The 23439-nt window shown below is 45.1% G+C and overlaps 1 protein-coding gene across 1 annotated transcript in view; it reads right to left on the bottom strand.

Moving 5' to 3' along the window:
* The window catches only part of dnah2 (dynein, axonemal, heavy chain 2), a 609335-nt gene that overhangs the window by 200038 nt on the left and 385858 nt on the right, over positions 1–23439 (bottom strand). The window contains exons 50-57 of the mRNA XM_072258532.1: positions 20065–20289; positions 10799–10903; positions 9727–9915; positions 9162–9247; positions 6998–7128; positions 4605–4751; positions 3435–3602; positions 2107–2267 (exon numbers count right to left, since the gene is read on the bottom strand). Of these exons, the coding sequence (XP_072114633.1) occupies positions 2107–2267; positions 3435–3602; positions 4605–4751; positions 6998–7128; positions 9162–9247; positions 9727–9915; positions 10799–10903; positions 20065–20289 (1212 nt within the window). The remainder of the gene's footprint in view (positions 1–2106; positions 2268–3434; positions 3603–4604; positions 4752–6997; positions 7129–9161; positions 9248–9726; positions 9916–10798; positions 10904–20064; positions 20290–23439) is intronic.

The raw sequence follows: 23439 nt of genomic DNA, 5'->3' as shown, positions 1-23439 counted from the left end.
TCATACCTGACAATCTGCAACTGTGCTGCAAAGTTCCTCTACCTTATTTCGTCCACTGCGCATTTAGATACATCTTCAGTCCTGTATTCACCCTATTCAATTTTGTCCGGCTTTTATGTTGCAACTCTTTGATTCCTAACTTTGTCTGAGGTCTTACCAACATCTGCCTCGACAACCTCTCAACTAACTGTTCTGGTACTTTGGTTTCCATCTCCCTCCAACTCTCATTTAAACCCCACTGTGTAGCATTAACAAATTTTCCTGCTAGGATATTAGTACCCCTCCAGCTCAGGTTCTAACAGCCCTTTCTGTACAGGTCCCACCTTCAATGATCCAAAAATGTTATGCTTTCCCTCCTACACCAACTCCATGGCCACGTGTTAAGCTGTATAATCTTCCTAGTTCTGTAGCACATGGCACATGTAGCAATCCTGAGATCACAACTCTGGAGGTACTGCCTTTTAACTTAGCATCTAACATCCTGAACTCCCTACATAGAATCTCATCACTCGTCCTACCCGTGTCATTGGTACATACATGGATCACGACTTCTGGCTGTTCACGCTCCCACTTAAAATGCTGAGGACTCGATCTGATATGTCCTGGAACCTGACACCCAGGAGGCAACATAGCATCCGGGAATCTTGTTCTTGTCCACAGAACCTACAGATCCTCTATCATCACAGCATGCTTCTACCCTCTTCCATTCTGGGTCACAGAGGTAAAATCATTTCCAGAGATCTGACCACTGTGACTCTCCTCTGATAGGTCATCTGCCACGGCAGTATCCAAAATGATATATCTGTTGCTGAGGGGGATGGCCACAGAGTTCTCTGCACTGGCTCCTTAACCCCTTCCTCATTCCTGAGTGTCACCTAGTTTCCTGTGTCCTGCACCTTGTGTGCAACTACCTCTCTATATGTCCTATCTATCACCCCTATAGTCTCCTGAGTGATAGAAGCTGCAATTGGATGAACTTCTCGCAGGGTCACTGGAGGTCTCCCTGCTTTCCCACATCCTGCAAGAGGAGCATTTCACTCTACTGTCTTAGCTGAGCAGATATAAGGAGGAAAAAAACCTTGAGCTTTTCTTCCCTTTGCTCTCTGAGTGAAGTCTCTCTTCACTGAAGTCTCAAGATCACCACAATGACTATGTCCACTCAGTTGACAGCCACTGCGCTTGCCCCTGCCTTCCTTTAATTTGCTCTTACTAATCATTCTCAGACACCGATTTGTCACTGGTCAAAGCTCTATTATGCTGCCGCGAACTGCTGCTGCCCTTTATCCTCGGGCAGTGGACCTGATTGAAGTCCCCTCCTCTCCAAACATCCGATGTCTGGATTCATTGCCACAACCCACTGCTGCCTTTTATCCTCAGGCAGTGGATATGATTGAAGTCTCCTCTTCTCCAGACTTCTGGTCAAAGGTCTATTATAACTTAATATTTCTGTTACTTTGCCACCATTTTAAGTATATTCTGTTTATTCTCCCTCAGAAGGACGTCCCTTCAGAACAGGGATGAGGAGGAATCTGAGGAATTTATTGCCGCAGACGGCTGTGTAAACCAAGTCACTGGGTATATTTAAAGCAGAGATTGACAGGTTTTATATTACGACAGATGTCAAAGGTTACAAGGAGAAGGCAGGAGAACAGGGTTGAGAAGGAAAATAAATCAGCAATGATCGAGTGGCGGAGCAAACCTGATGGGCCGAATAGTCTAACTCTATGGTCTTATGGTCTTACAGAAGCAATGAAACTCCACACCTTTCCCAAGATGTGCGGGATCCTAAAATCCAAACATCTAGTCACTAACCAATTTATGTTAGTCTAATGTGTCTTTCTCTCTGTATCCTTATTCAATGGACCATCCATCAGTTACACTTTCTGCTCATTTTCTCATGGATGTGTGTAAGTTCCTAACGTGTGTCTCCTCCATTGTAACAAAGACAAATGGTGTGTTGGCCTTTAATCTAAGAAACTTGAATTATAGGAGGAAGGAAGGTGCTGTAATTCTACAGATCTCTGGTGTTGATCTCAGTGTGATGTAAAGGAACTCTGCATGAAGCTGGGAGGTTTAAACCAGTTTGCATGTCTATCATTCACTCACCTCCTCAAGTTCATCTGCTTTAAACAAATTTGGAACTTGTCCTGAGCTCAGGATATTATTAATATCTTCCAAGAAGCTCTCTTCAACTAATTGGGTATCCGTGAAGAGAAACATTGTTGGATTATTTCGAACTCCAGCTTCTTTGTAAATTTTCTTGAGATCTGCGAAGGTACAGGTGAGTTCAATAAACATGAAAGCTTTTAAAGTCATATTTGTTTCCCATTTCTTCAAGACTATGGGATGTCATTCTACAGATTCCATTCAGATATAAATTTCTACAGATGTACATCAGGTGTGACACCAAAGACTCTAGCGAATTTCTACAGATGCAGAGAGCTGGTTGCTTCAGTTTGGTAAAGAGACACCAATGCACAGGATCGGAAAAAGCTGCAGAAGCTTGTTAACTCAGCCAGCTCCATCATGGGCACTGGTCTCTCCACCATTGAGGACAAAAGGAGGTGCCTCAGGACGGCAGCACTAGTCTTTAGGGAACCACTCCAGCCAGGACACAGCCTCTTCTTGTGGCTATCACAGGATCTTGAAATGTTTTCATTTCTGCTTCTTCTCCTTCACCATCAGGTTTCTAAACAGTCCAAGAATCCATTAACATTACCCTCCCTATTTTGCACTCTTCTTTCCCTACTTAGTTTTTAAAATATATTCCTTATTATAATCTAGTATATTTTATGTATTGCATTGTACTGCTGCAGCAAAACAACAAATTTCACGTCATAAGTATGTCAGTGATAATAAACTTGATTTTGATTCTGATGCCTGTGTAAGCTCCACAAGATAGCATGCTAGGGAGTTTCTCTTTGGAGCAAGGAAGGATGAGAGGTGACTCGAAAGAAGTGTACAAGATGATGAGAGACTTTTCCCTGAGGTAGAAATGGTTAATACGAGTGGGTGTAATTTTAAGCGGATTGGAGGAAAGTATAGGGGTGGTCTCACAGAGAGTGGTGGGTGTGTGGAACACACGGCAGAGGTGGTGGTAGAGACTGATACATGAGGAGTATTTAATAGCATTTTAGATAGACACATGAATAATAGAAAAATGGAGGGCTATGTAGGAGGGAAAGGTTAGATCAGAGGTTCCAAACCTGAGATCCACAGACAGCTTGCTTAATCGTATCGGTCTGTGGCATTATAAAGGTTGGGAACCCCTGGGTTAGATTGATCTCAGAGTCTGTTAAAATGTTGGCAAAACATCATGGGCCAAAGGGCCTGTAATGTGCTGTAAGGTTTGACTTTTTATGTTCTATGAATCATAGGATGCCCATTGTAACATCACCAGCACAACATGAAGTTGGTACAGGGAGAGGACCTACCGTCTCTAAACTCCAGCTTGCGATAGACCTTAGTAACTTCGATTTTGTACGTTTTGTAGACAGAGATGAAGGCTGATAGCTGGGAGAGACTCTGCCGCCCACTGCCCCCAATCCCAACCAAGAGCATGTTTCCTCGGGGCTGGCCAATCACACGCACTATCCGGGTCACTGTGGGAGGAAGAGCGGGGGATTCAGCTGCAGGCAGGCCAACATGCGTAGCACACATGGAGACAACTGGTCTCCTTGCTTACCATCAATACAGAAGATCTTCTACCTGATATACTAACAGTCTCTTCCCACAGATGCTGCCTGATCTGCTGAGTATTTCCAGCATTAGGGGCAGCGTGGTAGCATAGAGGTTAGTGTAACACTTTGCAGCAACAGCGATCAGAGGCTTGGGGTAGAATTCCTACTGCTGTCTGTAAGGAGTTTGTACATTCTCCCCATGACTGCATGGGCTTCCTCCATGTGCTCCGGTTTCCTCTTACCTTCCAAATATTAAAAGGACCAAACAGATTAGATATGGCGCAGTTATTTCCCATGGTAGGGGAGTCTAGGACAAGAGGGCACGACTTCAGGATTGAAGGACATCCATTTAGAACTGAGATGCAGAGAAATTACTTTAGTCAGAGGGTGGTAAATCTGTGGAATTTGTTGCCACGAGCGGCTGTGGAGGCGAAGTCATTGGGTGTATTTAAGGCAGAGATAGATAGGTTCTTGATTAGTCAGGGCATCAAAGGGTATGGGGAGAAGGCAGGGGAGTGGGGATGACTGGAAGAATTGGATCAGCCCATGATTGAATGGTGGAGCAGACTTGATGGGCCGAGTGGCCTACTTCTGCTCCTATATCTTACCTTATCTTATTCCAGACACATACGTGTTAGTAGGTTAATTGATCTTGTCGGTGTAATTGGGCAGCGTAGGTATCTCGAAATAAATAATAGGCTCAGAGGACACCTGAAGGCTGGGCTGGGATCAGGGAAAAGGTTTTCTTGGTGCTTTATCCATTGTGATAGCACAAACATCTTTCTTAAAACATTTTGTAGCCTTTCAAAGACTGAAGGCAGCTATGGTCAAGTTGAGAAAGTGGGAAGGACAAGTAGCCAAGTTTTGAAGGTCTGTGCTTACTGATTTGATATAAGAGCCCCAGAATAGTTTTATTTTGGTTACCGTGTTCAATGGCATCTTTGAATAGAACAAGGCTCATTGGCACCACCCCAGGGGTGGCGTTATACTCCTCCAGCTGGGCCTCCATGTAGGCTTTCAGTGCCTTGAAGTTGGGGAGGTCTTCATAGACATCTCCTCGCATGAAGTCACCTGGCCAAGAAAGAAAGACTTCCACATTAATCAGGGCCTACCTGTAGGAGAACTGTTGGTGCACTTTGGTAGGTGAAAGGGATTTGGTGTGGGGAGGTGGCACTTGATTCTTGAACTGGGCTTCCATTTTGTATGCATTGCAAACAAAGATGAAGTCTGATATCTGGGAGAGACTCTGCCACCCACTACCCCCAAACCCAGCCGAGATCATGTTTCCTTGGGGCTGGCTGATTGCACGCCCTGGGCTGACAGCTGAAGGTGCTGCGCTGGAAAATGGGGCTAAACCACCTCATGTAGCACTGGTGAACCTGGAACAGGAAAGCAGTCAGGTTTGGGGTCCCCTTTCGAAGGGTGATGATTGAACATTTCAGAGAGACCATTTCTCTTTGGAGTAAAGGAGGATTCAAGGTGTACAAGTTAATCAAGTGGACAGCCAGAGACTACTTCCCAGGGTGGAAATGGCTAGCACGAAGAGGCATCATTTTAAGATGACTGAAAAAAAGTGATTGGTAGGGGGTGGCAGAGGTGAGTTTTTCCCCACACAGAATGGTGGGAGCGTGGAACATGTTGCCAGGGCTGGTGGCAGTGGAAAGGATATTAAGGACATTTAAGAGGTACATGGATGATAGAAAAATGGAGGGAAATGTGGGAGGAAAGGGTTAGATCAATCCTGGAGTAAGTAAATATGTCGGCACAACTTCATGGGCCAAAGGGTTTGTACTGTGCTGTACTGTTCTATCTCCCTTGGTGATAATTTTGATGAGAAAGTGGCCAAAGGTGTAATATTCCACAGTTCAGGTGACGCTGCTCATAAGCACTGAGAGAGCTTCCCCCTGATAACTGCTTCACCTGTACCCGCTGCCCAAATCCAGAGGGATATCAGAACTCTCTGTATGAAAGAGGTATTTCAGCTTGTATCTCACAGGGTGTGATGGCTACCACTGGATTTCAGTCATCTGTTTCCCCCATGTACGGTGGGAATTCCCACTTAGCCTGAAGCTTTCTCCAACATCGAGCTTTGGGAAGAATTTCCTAGAGCAGTGAGAGGCCATAATGCTAATGGAATCATGATGGCCCTCGGGAATTAGGTCAGGGATCAAGCACGGAGACCCATATCTGTACACAAGTCCATCTACTAGGGGAATGAGGCTGGGGTTTTAGTCGATAAACAGCCATTCACTGTGATAGTAAGTGCCATCGGTATGAATATTTTTCTAATGAAGCCACAGCTTTTGGCAGAAACCTATTTCCTACCCTATGTCCAGCAGATAGACCACAATCCTAGCAATGCACTTTCCATCTGTCGCCATTGCATCAAAAGCGGATGGTTCAAGTAAACACCATAGACTGCACTGTAGACACAGCCGCAAGAGGTATTATTTTCCAGTGGCCAGCCATTTTAATTTACTTCCCAATCCCATTTTCATTCCAACATGTCTGTCCTCCACCCTCAGTTTCCTCTACTGCCATATTGAGGCCAATCTCAGGTTGGAGGAGCAACACATGACATTCCGTCTGGGTAGTCTCCAACCTGTGGTATGAGCATTCATTTGTTTAACCTCTGATAATTTCTCCCATACCTCCTCTCTCCTTTTCCATTCCCCTCTCACTCCATCTCTATTGCCTCCCTTTGGTTCATTCCTCCTTCCCTTTTTCCCATGGTCCACACTCTTCTCCTATCACATTCCTCCCTTTTCAGTGCTTTACCTCTTCCACCTATCACTTCTTAGCTTCCCACTTCATCCTCCTCCCCCACCCACCTTCCCCCTCACCTGGTCTCACCTATCACCTGCCAGCTATACTCCTCCCACCTCCCCACATCATCTGGCCCCTTCCTTTCCAGTCCTGATGAAGGGTCTTGGCCTGAAATTTCAACTGTTTATTCCTCTCCATAGCTGTTTCCTGACCCTCCGAGTTTCTCCAGCACTCTGTGTGAGTTGCTGTGGATTTCTGGCATCTGCAGAGTCTCTTGGGTTTATGAACTGGTCAGGAAGGCAGCCTGGTATTCTAAACACAGCATCTTCCCCAGGTACCTCAGGAAAGTCCTGGATAGAATTCCAAACCATTACGCAATGTTGACATGAAAAGGAACAGATGCTTAAACCTAGTCATACTCACCACACAAATCTTCTGGCAAATGATACACATGGAACTTCAATAGATGCTGTGTAAGTGCCTGAGCTCAATGGACACCATGATGCAGGGGAGCAACTCCTGGCCTATACCACTAGTAAGTCCATACTTACCGAAGATGGGTGGTTGCTTGTTAGGACAGAGATTGTGGAATGTCATATCCAAGAAGGTTCCCAACTTCTCATTCAGCAACGTCATAAACAGTTCCATGTCCTTCTGGTCCACAAACCGATCAGAAAACACCCTAGGTCAGGGAGATGGGAGTGTTAACGTGGATCAGGGAGTGTTACCCTAGATCAGGTGGACAGATTGGTTAACATGGAATATCCCAGATTAGGGAGATAGGAGGGTTAATGTAGAGCATCTCAGAATCAGACACAAGGAATGGTTAACATGGAATATACTGGATCAGGAAGATGGGAGGTTTATTGTGGAATACCTCGGGATCAGACACGTGGTAGGATTAATATGGAATATCTCAGATCAAGGAGATGGGAGGGTTACTGTAAAATATTTTAGATCAAGGAGATGGGAGGGTTAATATGGAATATCTTGGGATCAGGCACATGGTAGAATTAATGTGGAATATCTCAGAACATGGAGACGGGAGAGTTAATGTGAAATATCTCAGATCAAGGAGATGGGAGGGTTATGTGAAATATCTCAGATCAAGGAGATGGGAGGTTTACTGTGAAATATCTCAGATCAAGGAGATGGGAGGGTTAATATGGAATATCTTGGGATCAGGCACATGGTAGGATTAGTATGGAATATCTCAGCTCAAGCATACGGGAAGGTTAATGTGGAATATCCCAGTTCAGGAAGATGGGAGGGTTAACGTAGAATATCTTATCAGGCACATGGTAAAATTAATATGGAATATCCTGGATCAAGGAGATGGGAGAGTTACTGTGTAATATCCCAGATCAGGAAGACAGGAGGGTTAATGTGGAATATCTCAGATCAAGGAGATGGGAGGGTTAATATGGAATATTCCGGATCGGGGATGGGATAGTTAACATTGAAAACCTCAGATTAGAGCGAGTATTGCTCCGATTGGAAATTCTGCTAATTTTTGATTTCTCAAACTTGTGTAGACCCCCCTGGCCACCCTCAGGGTCGCTCGTTTAAATTCGGTACCGGCTCAAGGCTGCTACACACGTCCTCAGACGCAACTCGACATGCTGGGTGCCCAGAAAATGCCCCCATGAACTCCAGGGTCATTAACCAATCATCGTCTTCTGGATAACTACTGCCACTAGTACCCAAAGTCTCTGGTGCCCTTGCGGTTGTCAAGGGTAAAGGCTTCAGACACAGGTTGTAAAACAAACTGTACAACAACTTGATCTGTGCCCCGGGGTCGAGGATAGCTTTAGCATCGCTTCCCTCTATCCATAGCGACACCCTGGGGCGTGGCCCCTCTAAACCTTCAGGAATAGGGTCTTTTCCTTTCGGAAGTTCATTGATACATTGCTGGGAACATGCTTCCCCAGAGACCCCAAGCCGTTGGAGCTCAAGGACCTTCTTCTTCACCCTGCGACCCCCTCGGACCACCTCGACCGGCCGCCTGGGACCAACAACGGTGGTCGACCAGACGCTCCACACGAGTCCGTCTCCGTCTCCTCGCCGAATGTCCCGCTCGGGGTCCGACCCCATTAGCGGACTCACAGCACCTCGTCCATCATCTGTCTCGCTCTCCCGCCTTCTCCCCCAAAACCCCGCGCATACAGTATCTCCAAATACACCAAAACCATAACAAGTATCCCAATTGGTTCATAACACTCTCTTATCACACACTAAAGCAAAAACAAACTGTTAGCGCAAACTTTCTCAGCGTTTAACACAACAAAGCCGCATTCCCCAGATTAACATAACAAAGACGCCATTTTAATTAGCCTCTGCAGTTGTGTTAAAAGTCGAAACCCCCTTACACTTGGGGAAAAGAAACATGTCTACCCTATCTATGCCCCTCTATGAGATTACTCCTCAATCTCCTACACTCCATGGAGAAAAGGCCTCTCCCTATAACTCTGTAGTCCTGGCATCATTTGTTGATTTTTTTGCACTCTTTCTAGTTTAATTACATCTTTCCTATATCAGGGTGACCAGACCTGTACACAATACTCCAAGTGTGGCCTGGGCAGCATCCTGTAAAATTGCAGCTTTGGTACTCTTTACCCTGATTGATGAAGGGTAGCATGCCAACAGCCTTCTTCACAGGACCCAGGGGTGCATTGGGAAAAGCTCTGGGGGAAAGGTAGAGAGTAGGAAAGGTACCTGAAACATTCATGGACCCACAGCCGAGCGATGCTGGATTTGGAGTCATGGTAATCTTTGTGCACACGGAGCATCCCTTGGAAGACCTGTGGGCAGCAGTCAAACCAATGCAGGATTTAGTGTAAACAATGGTGCTGTGTGAACTCAACTTAAACAGGGAGCAGTACAAAGTAAAACAAATTTTCACCATAATCATAGTGCACTACAGCACAGGGGGAGGCCCTTAGGCCGATCTGATCAATGCTGAACTGTTGTTCTGTCAAACTCCATCAACCCGCACATAGGCCTCCATTCCCCTCCCAAAAATATACTTATCCAAATTCATCTTAAATGTTGAAATCGAATTCCTGTAGACCAGTGACCAGAGCTGCACACAATACTCCAAATTATGTTAGGACTTCATCCCTGGTTCATAGACGAATGAGGGAGAATTTGATAGAGGTATCAACAATCGAGGAAGAAGGGTAAAAGAATGGGAAAAATACAGTGCAGTAGTGGGAGATAGGTGAGAGCTTGAAAGAGCAAGAGAAAGATGGAGATGAGGGTAAATGATGGAGAATGGTACCTTGGAGATATCTCGGAGGTTGAAGAGGTAGTGAATCCTGGTTGGCGTTGGCAGAAATCTCTGAACAACCTCATTGTAAAGCTCAATGGTGGCATCTGTGATGATGTTGCCAATCGGTTTTATCTGCTCTTCAAAGTCCTGCAGCTTCTGGTTTATCATCGTACTGAAAATACGCTTAATCTGGGAGGTCTGTCAGGGGAAAATGTTCACGTCAGTCTGCTGAAGAGCATGAGGAAACAGGAAATCAGGTTGAGTGAGGTACATCTGTGCACAAACTTATATGACCACAACACGTTTAATGGGTGCATATGATATTGCAGATAGAGCAGATAAAACTCAGTAACTAATACAGTAAAAAGGAATAACACATTTAAAATGCTGGAGGAACTCAGCAGGTCAGACAGCATTTATGGAGAAGAAGAAAGAGTCAGCATTTTGGACTGAAACCCTTCATCAGAACCTGTCTGCAGAAGCTCAGTACAGTATGACACTGTCAATGACACAGTGAAGCCCCTTCATTTCTGATCACTAAGATGGTAGAAGAGGAATTTCAGAGATGTTTCCCCTACATTTGTTGCTACTTTCAGGATAGCATGGATAGCACGGTAGTAGAGCGGTTAGCTGTCGGACCGGGGTTTAATTCCCGCCGCTGTCTGTAAGGCTTTTCTCCCCATGAGATTGTGGGTTTCCTTCGAGTGATTCGGTTTCCTCCCACAGTCCAAAAGAGGCACAGGTTAGAATCAGTGAGTTGTGGGCATGCTACGTTACTGCTAGAAGAATAGTGACACTTGCAGGTTGGCTCCGGCACAATTCTCTCTGATCTGATTTGAAGCAAATGATACATTTCACTGTATGTTTTGATGTATATTTGACAAAGAAAGCTAATATACTAAAAAGGAATAACAAGTTCCACGTGAAATGGGAAGTGTAGATAATACAAATTACATGTGACAGACTCAAGGACCACAAACATTGTCCTGTCCATCTCCCAATTTCATGAAATTTTTTCACCTTATTTTAATTGTTAAGATGCTGGAATTATGTCAGGTATTGCTGGAGAGTGACCACCTACCACAGGAAATGTCATGTTGATCAGGTTAAAGCGGCTTAGCAGGCGTGGAGAGATAACTGTCCGGCCACCTCCGGGGGGACCCATCGCACCCATCAGAAACATCTCCTGTGAAATGAATGGTAGCAGCTGGTAAATGTCTCAAGCATAAAACCAACACACTCCACGCCACAACGCTTTACAGTGTGTACTTTGATTAACTCCACAGCTCCTGGCAGATGGAATACAGTGTAGGGAAGTGTATGGTCATGCACCTTGGCAGAAGGAACAAAGGCATAGACTGTTCTATGAGTGGGGAGAAAATTCAGAAATTGGAGGTGCAAGGGGACTTGGGAGTCCTCGTGCAGGATCCTCTAAAGGTTAACTTGCAGGCTGAGTCAGTGGTAAGGAAGGCAAGTACAATGTTCGCACTTGTTTTGAAAGGACTAGAACATAAAGCTAGGAGGTAATGCTGAGGCTTTATAAGGCATTGATCAGATCACACTTAAAATATGGTGTGCAGTTTTAGGCCCCTTATCTAAGTGCAACCCTGACAAAAGACCATGAAATCCCTGCTCCCAGACCCACAAGAAAGAACAACATGTCTCTCATTGGCTAGCATACATTCCAAAGCCCCCATTATCTCTAGTCATAACCCAAACATTGCTGCTACAGAGAAACCATTATATTAGCAGTGAAACCTTACAGTGCATTACACTCTCCCCCCCATCAAATTTAGTCATGTCCTCATGACGTTGAGATAATTCACCAACCCTTCCTGCAAAACACAAAGTCCAATCCAGGTGCAAAAGGCAGTGACATAGCTCTCCAAACCCGTAGGGGTCACGCTTTGTTTCCCTGGTGTTATGTAGGCCAGCCTGTCCAGTGGTCTCCTAAGTTTCTGAGATCTTCGTACCCCCTCACCTAACTCTTCAGATTCAGACACTACTGGGAATACTTTTGGTCTACCTGTGAGGCCTCCCCCGACCTATCACTTGTACCCATCTGCAACTCAGACACCTCTGTTCCGTGGCCAAGCCCCACTTCATCCCTTGCAGGGTCCCGCTGCAACCCAGGCTGTCCTCCATTTCACCTGACTCAGCAGGAGAAGGGTTGGAAGTCTCTTCCTCAATCAATAGGGAGTTAGAAAAAGGCAGCATATACCACACATCCAGGTCCTTATCCTCCGAATCAGTAGCCCTTCTCAGGGGTAGGGGCCAGCCTAACCTCTCCTGCTGTGGGCCCTGTAGCTGCCCACATTTCTGCAGAGTCCTCTTTCTAAGTGTCGGCTCCAAGTTGGGCTCTGGGTCTAGGGGCAGCAGGTGGTTCCGATGGAGAATCTTGACAGGCCCACTCCCATCCTCTGGTTTCACCCGAAAAACTGGTAGGTTTAGCATCTGATAGGGCTTAGTTACCCAGTGGTCTGCCAATTTATGTTTAGCAGGTAGCCTCAGATTCCTAATGAGGACCCAGTCTCCCAGCAAGAGTTGGGAGAACCTCACCTTTTGATCATACCTCCTCTTATTTCCTTGATTCTGCTCGGCAGGCAGGCACCGGCTAATTCATAAGCCCTTTTTGGCTTTTTTCTCATTCCAGACACATACTTCAGATAAGTCTTCGGCAGTAAGTCACCTTCGTCAGTCCCAAAACAAAGGTCAATGGGCAACCTCGCCTCGCACCCAAACATCAGATAATATGGCGAGTACCCAGTAGCTTCATTTTGGGTACAGTTGTAACCATGAACCAGGTGTCCAATGTGTTGACTCCATCTGCTCTTCTTGCTGATCTCCAGGGTCCCAAGCATGTCTAGCAAGGCCCGATTAAACCTCTCTGGCTGGGGATCACGCTGCGGGTGATAGGATGTGGTACTCGACTTCTCGACTCCAAGAATGCCCAGTAACTCATAGATGAGTCTGCTCTTGAAGTCCCATCCCTGGTCACTATGTATCCAGCTGGGAAGGCTATAATAATAAATTAAATACTTCTCCCATAACACTTTGGCCACCATCGACGCCCTCTGGTCCTTGGTAGGAAAAGCCTGCGCATATCTGGTGTAGTGGTCCGTGATGACTAAGATATTTGCCGTGTTGCTGGCATTGGGTTCTATGGACAGGAAATCCATACACACTTGTCCAGGGGCCCTGCATTCTGCAAGTGGGACAAGGGAGCTGCCCATGTAGGCAGTGTCTTCCACCGTATGCAGCGAATGCACAACTTGCAGTATTCTTTGACCTCCGGCTTCATTTTAGGCCAATAAAACCAATCTCTAAGCAATCCATAGGTCTTTTCAACCCCCAAATGTCCAGAATCATCACGAAGTGACTTCAACGCAATCCTCCGATACTTCTCCAGCAGAACCAGCTGGCAAAGCCGAGGTCGGTCCAGGGGTGACTGACCCGGTACAAGATCTGGTTCCACAACTCCAACCGAGGATATTCTCGTAGTAATGGAGACACCGATGCCTGTTTCGTCTTCTCCGCCTGAGCCATGTCTCCCTTTTTGACCGCCAACCAAATGGCATCAGGTCCTGGGACCTCGCGCCCTTGGCTATCTGGTCCATTCTTAACTGATCCACCTCAGCCACCTAAATGACCCCTCTGAGCTGCAAACAATTGAGCTGCCTCTCTAGCCTACAATGTAAGCGGAAAGCTTCTCCCCTTCTCCTGATGCATGTTCTGAAACCCCGCCATGAGCTCCAGTGGGCTCCCTGTCGTGCCAAAAGCGCTCTCCAGTGTGCCCAGATAATCAGCAATGTTAGCTAAGGGTTGGCGTGTTTTCACAGCTCTCACCACATCAGCCCACTCAAACTTTCAACAAATCTCTTGTCGCTTTACGTGGCAGTGCCACTCATCTAACAACTGAGAGGTCTTCTCCGCCCAAGTCTCATACTCCTCTTCCCTTTCAGGGGTGGGCGTTATTCCAGAGAATAGGTGGAGCCTACCACAGCTGGGACTTTGAACCTGGGCTTTTTTCCATTAATTCGCCAGAGAGGTAACTACCTTAGAATTCTCTCTTTTCACTGGGGGACAGGGACTAAGACATTCCAAATCCAACCATTCCTTCCCCTCTCTCCTTCACAATGATAGAATCCTGTCTTTGAAGTCTCCGTCCCCAGCTACGGGACTCGGCCCACGCTGCTCCCTTCTCCTCCTCCCTGACAGTATGGACAGGCCGTGGCCCCGCCTCACCTGGGGCACCGATAGACACTGGCGGTTCCACTACCGCTACGTCAGCACTAGTCTGAACTAAAACAAGGTCTGAGCCTGCCACTTTATCAAACCTCCATGCTACAACCTCAACGAATATCCACCCCACTCAACACACACACATTAGTTACCAGTAACACCACAGAGGCGCGCCACCACTCCACCCCGCCAGTATCCATACCAGCACAGACTTAAACACACAACCCACTGGTTCAATGCTCAGGGCAATCACACAGCATCCAACAGAATCAATCCCGGATGAGGCCCCACAATTGTAAGCCTGAGGTTCAGCCTGCATGTGTTTGTCTAGGGGAAGACAGCCTCTGGCCCAGCCAAACTGAGAAATCTCGTTTGTGTGGATGCTGCGTGAGGTGTTGCCCGGTTACCAACCCAAATTTCAAAATATCAGACAGTACAATTTATGTAATTAAATGATTGGACTTTATAAATCTTAATCTGACTATAGGGTTAGTAAAGAAAATAAAAAGAAAAAAGGTCCATTGTAATGAAACAGTCTAAAGTGCACGTTGGAGCTCACAGAATCGTCCATTTGTTCCCCCATCGACCTCCTATGAGGGTTGCTGACCATCCGACCCTCACTCCAAGTCCACTCCATCCAGTGGTCTACCAACTCTTTCCATTCAGGTCTTCTCTCTTCATCACTTGCCAACAAAAGACCAAAAAATCCCTGCTCCCAGACCCACAAGAAAGAACAATATGCCTCTCATTGGCTAGCGTATATTCCAAAGCCCCCGTTATTTGTAGTCATAACCCAAAGATTGCTGCTACAGAGAAACCATTACCTTAGCAGTGAAGCCTTACTGCGCATTACATATGGAAGGAGAAGAGATTTACAAGAATGATCCCAGGACTATGAGGAGTGCTTGCTGGCGATGGGTCTGCACTCACTGGAGTTTAGAAGAATGAGTGAGTATCTCATTGAATCTATCAAATATTGAAAGGCTTAGATAGAGTGGATATGGAGAGGATATTTCTGTACTGGAAGAGTCTCCGATCAGAGGGCACAGGCTCTGAATACAAGAACATTCCTTTAGAACAGAAATGTGGACAGATTTCTGTGGAATGAATCTGTGGAATTCATTGCCACAGCATTGTGCAGGCCAAGTCATTGGATATATTTCAAAGTTTAAAAATATTTATTATCAAAGTATGCATACAATATATAACCTTGAGATTCTTCTCCTTACGGGCCACCACAAAACAAAAAAACCCTATAGAACCCATGAAAAACAAGACAGAACACACAATGTGCGAACAAAAAAAGATTCAAGATTCAGGTACATTTATTATCAAATTATATATTATACAACCTTGAGATTTGCTTGCTCACAGGTAACCAGAAAGCAAGGAACCCGAAATAACCCAATTAAACGAAAAAAAGAATAAAAATAAAAGTAAAAGACCAACACCCAAAACACGAGAGAGAGAAATAAATACAAATCATGCAAACAATTGAAACGAGCGACAGATTTCCGAACCAAGATTGAGTCCTCAAATCTGGACCCCGGAGCAGCCTGAATCAACCGACTCTTAAAAGATCATTACTAATGTCTCCACAACCTCTTCAGCTACCTCTTTCAAAACTCTGGGGTGTAGTCTATATTGTCCAGGTGACTTATCTGCCTTCAGATCTTACAGCTTCCCAAGCATCTTTCCTTATTAATAGTAACTACACTCACATCTGTCCATTGACACTCTTGAAATTCTGGCATTCTGTGAAGACTGATGCAAAATACTTATTAAGTTTGTTCGTCTTTTCTTTGTCCCCATTACTACCTCTCTGGCATAATTTTCCAGCAGTCCACTCATCACTCTTTTTCTCTTTATATATCTAAAAAAACATTTGGTATCCTCTTTTATAGTATTGACTAGCTTACGTTCATATTTCATGTTTTCTCTCCTTATGGCTTTTTTTTGTTTCCCTCTGTTGGTTTTTAAGAGCATCCCAAACCTCTAACTTTCCACTAAATTTTGGTTTTATGCTGCCTTTAACTTCCCTTGTCAGTCACAGTGGCATAAACTTCTCTTTAGAATACTTCTTTTTATTTTGAATACTTCTGCATTTTTGGGGTATATCTATCCTGTACCTTTTGAAATGCTTAAAGAATCTCTAGCCATTGCTATTCTGCCATCATCCCTGATAGTGTCTCCTTCTCATCAACTTTGGCCAGCTCCTCTCTCATGCTTCAGGAATTCCCTTTACTCCATTGTAATACTGATATATCTGACTTTAGCTTCTCCCTCTCAAACTGCAGAGTGAATTCTATGATCACTGTTTCCCAAGGGTCCTTTACCTTAAGCTCCCTAATCAAATTTGACCCTGGATTAACAGTTCTGTACGAGCAACACTTACCATGCGACACAGAGCTTACATTTCTGGGAATCAGCAGGAGCTCAAGAAATGCAGCTACGATCTGTGTAGTCATCAAGGCAGCAAAACAACAATACAGGGACAGCATTCAGGCTCAGTTCTCCACCAACAACACACACAGCTTATGGCAACATCTGCACACCATCACAGACTTCAAAGGTAAACGCAGTGGATTTACCAACATCACTGCCTCTCTGCTAGACAAGCTAAGTCTTCTTTTACACTCAATTCAGTGGTGCCAATATTGATGAGCCCGAGGAGAGCTGCTGATGTGACCTGCAGCCTGGTCATCTCTGAGGCTGAAGTACACAGGTGTTTCCAACAAGTCTGTGCAACCAGACAGCATCCCAGGACGGGTACTCAGGGTGTGTGCGGCACAACTGGCAGGTGTGTTTACAGACATTGTTAACCTCTTCCTCTCCCAGTGTAGAGTGCCTTCCTGCTTCAAATTATCCACCATTTTTCCTGTATCTAAGTAACATGTCTGAACAGCTGGCGTCCTGTCACATTCACTTCACTAATAAGCAAATGCTTTGAGGGGCAGGTCACCCACACTGCACCCCCTACAATTCACCTACTGACACAACCAATCGACAGATGACGCAATAGCCATAGCTCTACACACCGCCCTTACACATCTGAAGAGGACGGATGCTTATGTGAGAATGCTGTCCTTGGACTACAGTTCAGTATTCAACACCATAACTCCATCCAGGCTCAACAAGAAGCTCAGAAAGCTCGGCCATCACCCTGCCTTGTGTAGCTGGATCCTGGACTTCCTGTCAGATCGCCAACAGGTGGTAAGAATTGGCTCTCTCACCTCTGCTCTTCCTACTCTCAACACAGGTGCCCCTCAGGGCTGTGTACTAAGCCCCCTCCTTTACTCTTTGTATACCCATGACTGTGTCGCCACCCACAGCTCCAATCTGTTGATGACACTACACTGATTGGCCTAATCTCAAATAATAATGAGGCAGCCTACAGAAAAGAAGTCATCACCATAACACAGTGGTGTCAACAACCTCTCCCTCAATGTCGCAGAAACAAAGGAGCTGGTTGTGGAGGAGTGGAGACAGACTTGCCCCTATTGACATTAATGGATCTGAGGTTGAGAGGGTGAACAGCTTTAAGTTTCTCAGCATAAACATCACTGAGGGTCTCACGTGGTTTGTACATACTGGCTCTGTGGTGAAAAAGGCATAACAGCGCCTCTTTCACTTCAGATGGTTGAAGTTTGGTGTGGGGCCCCAAATCCTAAGAACTTTCTATAGGGGCACAATTGAGAGCATCCTGACTGGCTGCATCACTGCCTGGTATGGGAACTGTACTTTCCTCAATTGCAGGACTCTGCAGAGTGGTGCAGACAGCCCAGCGCATCTGTAAGTGTGAACTTCCCACTATTCAGGACAGTTACAAAGGCAGGTGTGTAAAAAGGGCCCAAAGGATCATTGGGGACCCGAGTCACCCCAACCACAAACTGTTCCAGCTGCTACCATCTGGGAAATGGTACTGCATCATAAAAGACAGGACCAACAGGCTCCGGGACAGCTTCTTCCACCAGGCCATCAGACTGCTTAATTCATGCTGACAGAACTGTATTTCTATGTTATATGGACTATCCTGTTGTATATACTATTTATTATAAATTATATAAATTGCACATTGCACATTTAGACAGAGACGTAAAGATTTTTATTCCTCATGTATATGAAGGATGTAAGTAATAAAGTCAATTTAATTCAAATTTGGTTAATTACACAACATCAAATCCAGAACTGCCTTTCATCTCGTGGGCTCAAACATTAAATGCTCTAAGCATCCATCTCCTAGGCTTTCTACAAATTTCCTGTCTTGGGATCCAGCACCAAGCTAATATTCCCAATCTACCTGCATATTGAAATCCCCAATGCTCTTTTACATGCCCTTTTTGTCTTCTGTTGTAATTTATATTCCACGTCCTAGCTACTGTTCAGAGGTATATAACTCCAACGGGTCATATACCTCAGGGTCATGTTACCCTTCCAGTTTCTTAACTCTACCCACAAGGATTCTGCATCTTCTGATCCTATGTCACCTTTTTTTTAAAGTTGTTTTTTTTTTAACCAACAGAGCCACACCACCCCCTCTGCTAACCTTCCTATCCTATGGACTTTTGACACAATGTGTATCCTTGGATGTTAAGGTCCTAACTATGATCTTCTATCAACCAAGACTCTGTGATGGCCACAACATCATACGCAAGTCAACGTCAAACTCCCACAATTGCTGCTCCACCATCATCCCCGCTAGGATCCCATTCCAATCAACTTTAGAAAGCTCTTCTCTCATTACAACAGAGCTACCTATCCCCTCTGCTTATCTGCCTGTCCTTAGAATATTCTTAGAATATAACGACCCAATGGTGCCCACAACATCATACCTGCCAATCTTTAGCTGCTACTTTATTCTGTTTATTGTGTGCATTCAAATAGAACAACTTCAGTCCTGTTTTCATCACCCTCTTCAATTTTGCCCCATGTTGCAATTCAACTAACTGCAGTTTTGCCCTATCATCTGCCTGTCCTTCCTCACAGTCTCACTACACACTGCATCTAGATATTGGCCTCTCTCTAAGTTTCAGTTATAATGCGTCCCTTGTGTACAGATCATACCTTCTCCAGTAGAGATTCCAATGATCAAGAATCCTGAAACCCTGCCTGCTCCCTGCACCAATTCCTCAGCCACGCATTCGTCTGCCAAATTATTTATTGGTGCGTGGCAGAGGCAGCAATCCAGAGATTATTACCCTGGAGGTCCTGTTTTTCAGTTTTTTCCTAACTCTCCAAGTTCTCTCTCTTTAGGACCTCTCTTCTTTTCTTACCTATGTCGTTGGTACCAAAAGGTATCACAATTTCCAGCTGCTTGCTCCCTTTAGAATGCTGTAGACCTAATCTGAGACATCCCTGACCCTGGCATCTGGGAGGCAACATACCATCTGGTGTCACTACTGCATCCACAGAATCTCCTACCTGTTCCTCAATCTATGGAATCCCCTATCACTACCGCAGTCCTCTTCTCCCCCCTACCCTTCTGAGCCCAACATTATCTAAAGTGGTATACCTGTTGTTAGGAGAACAGCCACAGGGGTACCCTGCACTGGCTGCCTATCCCCTTTCCCTCTCCTGATGGTCACCCAGTTACCTGAGTCCGGCACCTTGGTTGTTGCTACCTCCCTGTATTGCTTGTTGATCAGCTCAGGCTCCTGAATGACCTGGGGTTCATCCAATTCATTTTCACAGTCTGAAAGAGCTTACATCTGGATGCATTTCTTGCAGGGGTAGACACTGTAGGTCTCTCTCTGCCTTCCCACATCCTGCAAGAGCAGCATTCTACTATCTCAGCTGGCATCCCTACTGCTCTAACTGTGCAATGAGAAAGAAAGAAAAATTAAACAAAAAAGGTCTACCTATAGCTTTCACCCTTCCTCGCCAAAGCCTCAATGAGACAAAGCCTGAACTCTATAGGGGGATAACGGGATACAAGATCAACCAGGATCTTACTGAACACCAGACTCAGTTTGAGGACCGAATGGCTATTCAGATGAGTCGGCTGGAACATTTTCCACACTGTGACTGACTACAGTTCAAAACTTCCTCAACGGCTGCAGGTTATTTTGGAACAAGCCTAAGTAGTGAAAAGGAAAGCTTTATTACCTTGATGTGCTTTACAGTCTGCTTGCGTCGGTCGTACCAGAAACCGTAATGGATCCAGAGCCTCAGCAGCTCCAGGGGCGGCTGGGAGCCGAATGTGTCTTTGGCCGGCATGCTCAAGTCATCCACAAAGGTGAGGAGCCTCTTGCCGGCGAGAGGAACGTAAACACCTTTGGTTCTCTTTTCCACATGGCTCTCGATGATTTCCTGGACGTTATTGGATGTAGTCTGTGAAGAAGAGTGAAGAGAGTCAGGAATCACATTCACAACTCCAAAGGAACCATGCCGTGATCCACTTTCCCATTATCTCTAACATCTATGCCCCTTTGCCTTTCCAGCTGTCTATCTTCAATGTTGAGATCCTAAAAGCTCAGCAATCTCTTCCCTCACTTCCTTAAGTATAATCAGGGGTATATCCCATCTAGCCTGGTGACCTATCAATCCTAATGTTATTCAAAAGTTCCCGCATATCCTCTCATAACAGCAACATGTTCAAGCAAATCAGCCTGTTTTACACTGTCCTCACTTACATTAAGGTCCATTTCACTGGTGAACACTGAAGCAAAGTATTCATTAAGGACCTCCCTACCTGCTCCAGCTCCAGACATGTTTCCTCTACTATCCTTGATCAGTCCTACCCTCACTCTGGCCATCCTCCTATTCTTCACATATGTGTAGAATGCCTTGAGGTTTTCCTTAATCCTACTCACCAAGGCCTTCTCATGCCACCTTCTCGCTCTTCCAAGTCCATTCTTTAGCTTCTTCTCTCTAACTTGTAACTCTCCAGATCCTATCTGATCCATGTGTCCTTAACCACACCGTTCACTTTTTTCCTTCTTATCTGCACCTTGACTGCTCTGATATTAACCAGCTCTGACAGTTTCAAGTTACACCTACCCTCTTGCTCTACAAGGTCCTGCCTAGGCTCTTGAGCATCACCATCACCTTTTGTTTAAACCTAAGCACAGATTTCACTGTCCAGAGAACTGAAATCTGTCTGTGGTCAGGAACTCCACTCAACCTTCCCTTTAACCAGGAGCTTCTGGACCATGAATGTTCCATGGGTTCACACTCAGCTGCAACCAATCCATTACTCGACCTTTGTGTGAAGTTATGGTCACCCACCTACAGGAAAGATATCGATAATATTGTAAGAGACAGAGAACTTTAGAACTTCATTCCTGAGCATAGGAGAATGAGTGATGGTTTGATAGAAGTATACAAAATTATGAGGCATATAATAGGATAAATACAAGCAGGCTTTTTCTACTGAAGTTGGGTAAGACTAAAATTAGAAGTCATAGGTTGAGGGTGAAAGATGAGATGTTGAAGGGGAACCTGAGGGGGAATTTCTTCATTCAGAGGATGATGTGAGTATGAAATGAAGTGGTAGATACTGCTTTGATTGAAACTTTTCGGAGAAGTTTGGTAAGTACAAGGATGAGAGGGGTATGGAGGGCTGTGGTCCATGTGAGGGTTGGTGGAACTAGGTAGAATAACAGTTCAATAAGGATTAGTCAGTCAAAATAAATTTATTATCATATTATTATCTCTACCTTCAGATTCATTTTCTTACAGGCATTCATGGGACAATAAATTCAATAGAATTTATTAAAAGCTATACATAAACAAAGACTGACAAACAGCATGCAAAAGAAGACAAATTGTGCATATGAAAAAATACCAAGAACGTTGTAAAATCCTTGAAAGTGAGCCTGCAGTTTGTGGAATCATTTGAGAGTTATGGTGAGTGAAGTTATCCACACCAGTTCAGAAGCCTGATGTTTCAAATGGACCCGTTTCTGTGATGTAGTGCTCTCTGATCTGCGTGGATATTGCCAGGAAGGTCAGCATTCACTGTCCATTCCCCATCTGCTTGAGAAGGTGGTGAACCTCCTTCCTGAACCTGGGCACACCACGAGCGTGAAGCTGCCATGGTGTCATTTCAAAAGAAGGTCCGTGATTCCAATTCAGTACTGACGGAAGAACAGCAATAGATTTCCACATCAGAAAGGGTAGTGGTAGCTGGCGGTCCCATGTCCCAGTCCCTCTGGTCTTCTACAGCAGCTGAACTTTGGAGCTCTTCACTCATAACATGAGAAAGCTGTTTGGGGAGATGATTCTGCCTTAGACAGAACAATGGGGCTAAGGCAGCTGGAGGGGTTACACAGAAAGTAGTACAGCACAGGAGCAAGCCCTTCAGCCCACAATGTTCTGCAGAATTAATTTAAATTAATAATCAAATGGCTAACTAAACTAAACCCTCCACAATCTCTATTTCCTTACATTCCTGTGCCCATCTAACAGCATCTTGAATGGCTCTATCGTATCTGCCTCCTCCACCACCACCCCAGCTAGCTACCTCTCTCTGTTTAAAAATTTGCCCCATACATCTTATTTGAACTTACCCCCTCAAATACATGCCCTTTGGTATTAGACGTTTCAATTTTGGGAAAAAGATGCTGTCTGTCTACTCTATCTATGCACCATAATCTTATCTGTCATATCTTCATCACTGTTATATCTTCTGTCAGCCTCCTCCACACCAGAGAAAACAACCCAATTTGTTCAACCTTTTCTTATGGCTCATACCCTCTAATCCCAGCAGCATCCTGATGAATCTCTTCAGCATCCTCTCCAAAGCTTCCACATCTTTCCTGTAACAGGGGTGACCAGAACTAAACATTCTACAAGCAAACAAATAAACTAAGTATTTTACAAATAGACCAGGTCTACAAGTATGTGAAGAGTAAGAGGTTGAGCCATGTGAGAACAGGACCAATCAGATGTGATAGTGGAAATGTGTGCATGGAGCCAGAGGAGGTAGCGGAGGTACTTAATGAATACTTTGCTTCAGTATTCACCAGTGAAAAAGACCTTGGTAATTGTGGGGATGACTTACAGTGGACCGAAACGCTTGAGCATATAGACATTAAGAAAGAGGGTGTGCCGAAGCTTTTGAAAATCATTAAGTTAGGTAATTCACTGGGACAGGATGAGGTATACCCCAGGCTACTGTGGGAAGTGAGGGAGGATTTTGCTGAGCCTCTTGCGATGATCTTTGCATCATCATTAAGGACGGGAGAAGTATTGGAGGATTGGAAGGTTGCAGATGTTATTCCCTTGTGGGCTGAAGGGCCTGTAATGTGCTGTAAATTTCTATGTCCTATGTTTTCTATGTTAAGTGCTTAGTGGGATGTGTTTGTAATCTTGCTGTGTGAACTACACGGTTTAGTGTCAATTCTAGGCAGTGTGCAAAGCTGCTGACTGCTCTTCACAACAGAGAATGCATCCACTCAACCAGTAAGAGCTGAAGTAACCAGCTCATTTCCAAAGGGCAAATACGAGGGCTGATTGATAAGTTTGTGGCCTATGGTA

The sequence above is a fragment of the Mobula birostris genome, chromosome 5, assembly GCF_030028105.1.
Source record: "Mobula birostris isolate sMobBir1 chromosome 5, sMobBir1.hap1, whole genome shotgun sequence".
Lineage (NCBI taxonomy): Eukaryota > Metazoa > Chordata > Chondrichthyes > Myliobatiformes > Myliobatidae > Mobula > Mobula birostris.
Note: the sequence above shows the minus strand (reverse complement) of the source record. Positions and strands in the feature narration are given on the sequence as shown.